The 6000-nt window shown below is 46.0% G+C and overlaps 1 protein-coding gene across 3 annotated transcripts in view; it reads right to left on the reverse strand.

Moving 5' to 3' along the window:
- BMF (Bcl2 modifying factor) overlaps nt 1-4986 on the reverse strand; it is a 51092-nt gene extending 46106 nt beyond the window's left edge. For 2 of the 3 annotated variants that reach the window (XM_079989301.1, XM_079989302.1), the window contains exon 1: nt 1661-1763. In XM_079989301.1, the coding sequence (XP_079845427.1) occupies nt 1661-1715 (55 nt within the window). In that variant the 5' untranslated portion in view covers nt 1716-1763. Of the gene's footprint in view, nt 1-1660; nt 1764-4724 lie in introns of those variants that run through there. The other variant, XM_079989300.1, reaches the window with a different exon arrangement.
- Nucleotides 4987-6000: the final 1014 nt, after the last annotated feature.

Genomic DNA, 6000 nt, shown 5'->3' on the forward strand with positions numbered 1-6000 from the left:
TCAACAGGGGAAAAGATAGGATGAATGAGGACCTTGAGGAGGAAGAGGTTTGTTGGGATGTTGCCCAACAGAATTGGCCTTTCAATCATCAGGAAAGAAGTAAGACCAAGCCCTCCTCTCAAAACTTCTGCATCCACCAAAATGCCGGCAGACTGAATATAGAAATACAGAAGAGCCAACATGATGATGGCCCTGAGTGGTATATTAGAAGTATTGAGTGTCCCAGCTGCCAGAGAAGACCACCCACCACCTCTGTGCAGTGGACGGAAGTTCAACAACTTGTAATTCTCATTCTTCTGCACAGAAAGATCAAAAGGCACTGAGATGGACAGACAGAGCATTGCCACAAGTCTAAGACAGAAAAACATAAGGAAAGCTCTGCTGGGATTGTGTCAAATGCCACCATCACCTTCTGATAGTGACCAAATGGATGCCAGTGGTAAGCCCACCAGCAAAACATGAGTGCAACAGTCCCTATTTCCACTTTTGATTTCCAAAAACTGTTATTCAGAGGCATACTGCAACGGAGTAGAACATAGCCTTATCTTCCAAGAAATTGGAAATTCTGATGAATTCCCAAATCCAAATATCTCTCCCTTCTCTGTTAAAACTGAACTGCTCAAAAGAAGAAGTTTTTGGTGACCACCTCTGAAGAAAAGCTGTGGCGAAAAAGAAAAAGCTTCAGTTCCTTTTAGCAGTTCCATAAAATGCTTGAACATATAAAACCAGAGATGTCCACAGGCATGTCCTTGGGTCAGAGATTACAAGATCAGGCAATGTAGTGTTTTGAAAGCTCCTTACAACCAGCAATTAAGTCCCTTGTTATTCCTTTTAAAACTAGCATAATCTAAATGCACACACACACACACACACAAATAAATGCCTCCAGACCCTGAACAAGGAAGTGAAATTCAGTCTTTGGGTCATTTGTTTTGCGGTGGTTTGTGCAATATAACCTACAAGACTTTTATCAAGAGCCTTGGCACAGAGGAGTATTGCATGCTTCTCCTTTGGAATAAGTCTTACAGAAACCAGAAGGACTTCCAACTGAACCTGCATAGGATTCAGCTGCAAATACAGTCCAATTCCAGATAAGTTTCACTCTGCTGTGAAGCTGTCTTATGTCTAAATGACTCAACCTATGTGATGTATCCTCACTAAACAGAATACTGCTTCTGAATACCAGTTTCTGGAAACCACAGGATGGGAGAATGCTGTTGAGCTCAGCTCCTGCTTGTGAAAACAGGAAGCTGGACTAATTAGGATGCTGGCCTGGTCTTCCGATGTTCATATGATTTGGTTTTCAAGTCAGCTACGGCCCGCTATTCAGATCCATGCAAGAGGCATAGAGTTGTAGTTTAACTAGCAGTAAGAAAAACTTTAAGACAGACCAGAAGGCAGCAACATAAACAACACTGTTTCTGAATTCACTGCAAGAGAAGTAATGTAAATCTAGAGCCTAAGCATAGGATGTCACTACTGGAGACCATTTGACAATCCCTGTTCCAAGGTCTCTGGGGAAAGAAAAAGGGAGAGACACCCCAAACTTCTGCTTTAAAGTTGCAATTGGGAGAAGTTTCCGACTGAACTCAGCGGAGCTTACTTCAGAGTCAAGATGTGCAAGTTGATACTAGATGGCTTCAATCATAAACACCCTTACCTGGAAATAAGTCCATTGCCACTGAGGTTAATGTGACTTCTATATAGGAATTCATAACACTGGGCTGTTAAGCTCAAAGTTCCAGAACATGCACACACCATATCTAAAGTACAAGAGGAAAGATGAAGATTACAGATTACAAGTAAGTGAAATAGGAGTAAACATTTCCTGAAACAGTAAGAGTAATATCTTGTTGGTCCAGGCTGGGGGGGGGGGGAGAGTATCAAATGCTCTGCTTTTCCTTCTAATTGCACTGGAAGCCCACAATACACATTGCAGAAGAGAATCTTCTCAGCTTTTCCTTCCGCTTCTTGGGAGGTGCCTTCGGTTACATGAATTCAGACAACCTTCCAAGTGAAAAGTCAGCAAGGGGCAAATGGAAAAGGACAAGTCTTGAAACTGCAAATGGAAGGACAAGTGGCTGTAAAAGTAAAAAAGAGGCGAACAGAGCTGGCCATGTTTTGAACAATGGGGCCTGGGGGCAGGCAGGATATTGCTGGCCCTTGCTATCACTCACAATACGTCTGACCGGCCCTGCACCTGAGCTCACGACTGAAGCATGGTTATCTAGTAGGGTAGGCCCCAAAGCCCAATAAATGTCTCGAGACACCGGCTGCCACTGTAGTCAGGGCCTTATACTATGCATTTCACTATAAAAAAACGTGCTTGCACTGATCTATAAAAGTGGTGGAGAACCTGAGGCCCTCCAGAGCTTCTTGCACTACAGCTCCCTGATGACTGGCCATGCTGGCGGGGGCTGATGGGAATTGCAGCCCAACACCACCCACCCATGGACAGCTGTGGGCAGGATTATTGCATAGCAGGGGGTTGGACTAGATGTCCCTTGGGGGTCCTTGCAACTCTATAATTCTATGATCCTATGAAAACTTCTGGAGAGGCACAGGTTCCCTACCACTTGTCGAAACATTCAATAAGATTCTATGCACAGCAGATCTCAAAGCCAAAGTGTTCCCTTACAATGGATGCACGGTTACCAAGAAGCAAGTTCAGCTGTGTTCCGTGAGGCTCAGTCCAAGAGAAGAGGCCATAGGGCTGCCTGTGTGGGGTTTTTTGTGCAGTGACCGGGACACTGGGCTTAGCTGAGCATGAAGCTTGGGAGAAACTCTGCACTCTCCTTCAGGCTACCCACCTCACCAGACTGGGAGGCTGACAAGAGAGTCTCCAATCCTTGGAAGTAGGACAGGGTGCAAAGAAATAAGCTTGGAGAAGGAACAGGCTTTTAAAGGGAGGAAAATCTTTACAGTGGTTATTTAAGGATAAGGAATACAGAGCACAGGCATGGCCTACCCTAGAAATCACTTAGGAGGGCAAGTTGAGGGCACTTGATGCTGTTATATTTATAACGTTATAGAAAATTCCAGCCTGGTCAGCAGCTGGGAGCCCTGCATAAGCTGCTCTACATTTCCTGAAAGAGCTGTCAAAGCATAATAAATAGTAATCATATCCCTTTGAAAGAAGGAAGTCAGTTCAGCAAGCAACTTCTTTTTAAAAAAAGCATGTAAAATTAGAATAGTGTTGCAGTTCTCCCAACTTGGAAACACCTGTTGGGAACTATACAATGCATACATTCTTCCATCTCGCTCCAGCATTCCCTCAGAAAAAAAGAAGCCTCGAACAAAACATTGCAGCCACTTGCCTGCTCTCAAGAGCGAAGCAAAGAGGAAGGCTATAGGACACACATGCACTGCCAGTTAACCAAAACAAAGCAAGCTGGACTTCACAATTCCCTTTTTAACTCTTCCCTGCGCCTTCTGTTCCTCAGAGATTTAAGACTGAAATGCATCAATTCAATTCAGGATGAGGCCAAAAGACATCCTTATAACACACACACACACACACACATGAAAAGAAACTCCAAAGTTATTAAGACCATTTGACAAACGCAGTACTTTGCAGAGCACATCTGGTATATAAAGTCATTTGATCCTTTAGTTAAGTATTTGTCTCGCAGCACATTAGTGGCCAAACCACCTAAAGGAAATGACTCCTTTTTTATTAGTAACACAAAGCAAATAAGCAGTTTTTGGCACCTGCCTGATCTGTTGCTTTGTGTAAAGAGCTGAAGATCTGTTTACTATGGATGTCTCTCAAGGGAAGGGGCTCAAGTATTTCTATTTCGAGATAGTGAAAGATGAATTGAACTATATTATTTACAGCATGCCAAGAAGCCACAGTGAAGGAAGTGATTAGGAACCACTGAGATGATTGAATTGTTGGTATCAACAGTTTTGTGGTACCACTTATTCTGTCTGAGATAGGAGTTGTCCCAGAACAAAAGTGGCAGTCCTAACAGCTAGCTGACAGGTACAAATCTAACACATTTAAGTTTTCCCTTTTAGTTTCTGACTGCAGAGCAGTTGTTTTAGAGGCACAGAAGCCTTGCCAGAAAAAAAGTGGCAGCCTTTATCAGAAACTCAGTGATCACTGATACTTTTCATTCCGCTCAACTGTTCAGAGGAATGAGGTTATTCCCTGGAAAGTTAGGTGAAAAAGTGGAAGGGGTAAGGCTGCTTGACCTCATGAGCTCCCAGTTTTCTGGTGCATGTAAAGAAAAGGTGAAGCAGATATACATTTGCCAACAAACGTTTTTCTTAACTGTAGACGCTGAAATTGTAAAAGTAAGATAACCCCCCCAAAGCACCACCCCCAAACTAAAACAGAGATTGTGGGGGGAGGGTGTGCTCCCCTGCTCTACTTATCGGCTCACAGTGCACTGCGATCGCAGAACATTAAGATTCGTATACCTCTAACGAAGCCCTTCGGAGAATTCATTCATTCATTTATTTAAACTTACAGCCCAGCTAATCGTGAAGGCTGAAGCCGAGTAACAGTAGGTACTTAGGAAATGCAACAATCCCGTTAAAAGTTGAAATGAAGATCTGATCAAAGGCGACCCATGCGAGCGATGCTTAGTCAGGAGTTAACTCGCCCTCCCCGTCTGTAGGCAACGCCTGTCACGGATCAAATAATATTACACACCCACAAACATCTATATATCAATATACACACGCGCGACTAACACTAACACACACACTCTACTGACCTGCTGCCCTACTTGCGACTCCGCCTGGGCGGGACTGTGGTCGGGGCTTTGCGGCCAGCGAGCGTCTCCTTTAGGCAAGAGGCTCGGGAGCCGCTGCAAGGCGGGATCAGCGAACCCTGAGAAGCGGAACCCTCGCCTGATCTGATCTGCTGCTGCAACAGCAGCAGCGCCAGCGAGCGCGGCCAGCGGAAAGAGCGGGAGCCGGAAAGTCCCCGGGCTGCAACCTCAGGCGCCGCCGCCGCCGCCGCCGCCGCCAGCCGCACACGGCATTGTTTCCAAAATACACTTGCTTCCTGGCATTACCCAAACAGCTGATGGGAGCCCCGCCCCCGCCGTGACGCGCCCGACGGAGCCGGCCAATGGGGATCCCCGGAGGCGTCCCGGGCTCCCGCGAGCGGCGCTGGGGGCGACACAACGTGGCTACTTCGCCCAGTGGCGCTCGGGATCTCCACTCACAGCGAGGCGGGACGGGAGAGCGGAGCGGCTTCCAAGCGAACGCCAGCTGCCCCGGTGCTCTGCCCTCTTCGCTCCCGGAAGGCCCCCTTCACACGACCGGACTTCCCCCCCTGGAGGTGGGAGAATCGATGTCGTGGGAAACCTGCGCTCCCGCCCACCCGTGTGCATACAAGTCGCTTGGACTCTCATTCACGAGGCCCCCTCATCTCACTTAGAAGGCAAAGTTTGTTCCCGAGTCCCGATCTGGGACTCGGGTATACAGATGCTGAACAGGGATGTTCCATTTAGTTGTTACACATCGCGTGGCTATGTAGATCAGTCCTCCCTAGACTGGGCTCATATTTTGTTAAAAGCCACCAAGATGGCACAATTCCCAGCGGAGATCCTTTGGAGACTCCATTGCTGACTTCCCTCCATTGTAAAACCTCTGTCCGTTCTTGCCTTTGCTTCCTGTTTTGAAACTGCTTGTAACTCCACGAGTGGACTTGGCATGTCCTATGACTCTTGGCACCTCACTCCTGTAACTATACATGTATTCCCCAAGACAAATAAAAAGCAAGGAAGTCATCCTGGTCCATAATGTGGGACAGGAGACAGAATCTTGCTTTCTATTTTCAATGCTAAGTGAGAGTTTCTTTATTATTCTCTATATTTCCCATAGATTTTGATGTTTGGGGTTTTAAAAGTTTTTACAGCCTGTTTTGATTTAATTTTGTTGGTCATCTCTGCTGCGCTGTGTTTTATACTGTATATTGTTTTCTTAAAAGATGTTCATTGTTTTAACAATTTTTATATATGCCACCTTCAGAACTTCAGTTAC

The sequence above is a fragment of the Podarcis cretensis genome (assembly GCF_951804945.1).
Source record: "Podarcis cretensis genome assembly, chromosome: 1".
Taxonomy (NCBI): domain Eukaryota; kingdom Metazoa; phylum Chordata; class Lepidosauria; order Squamata; family Lacertidae; genus Podarcis; species Podarcis cretensis.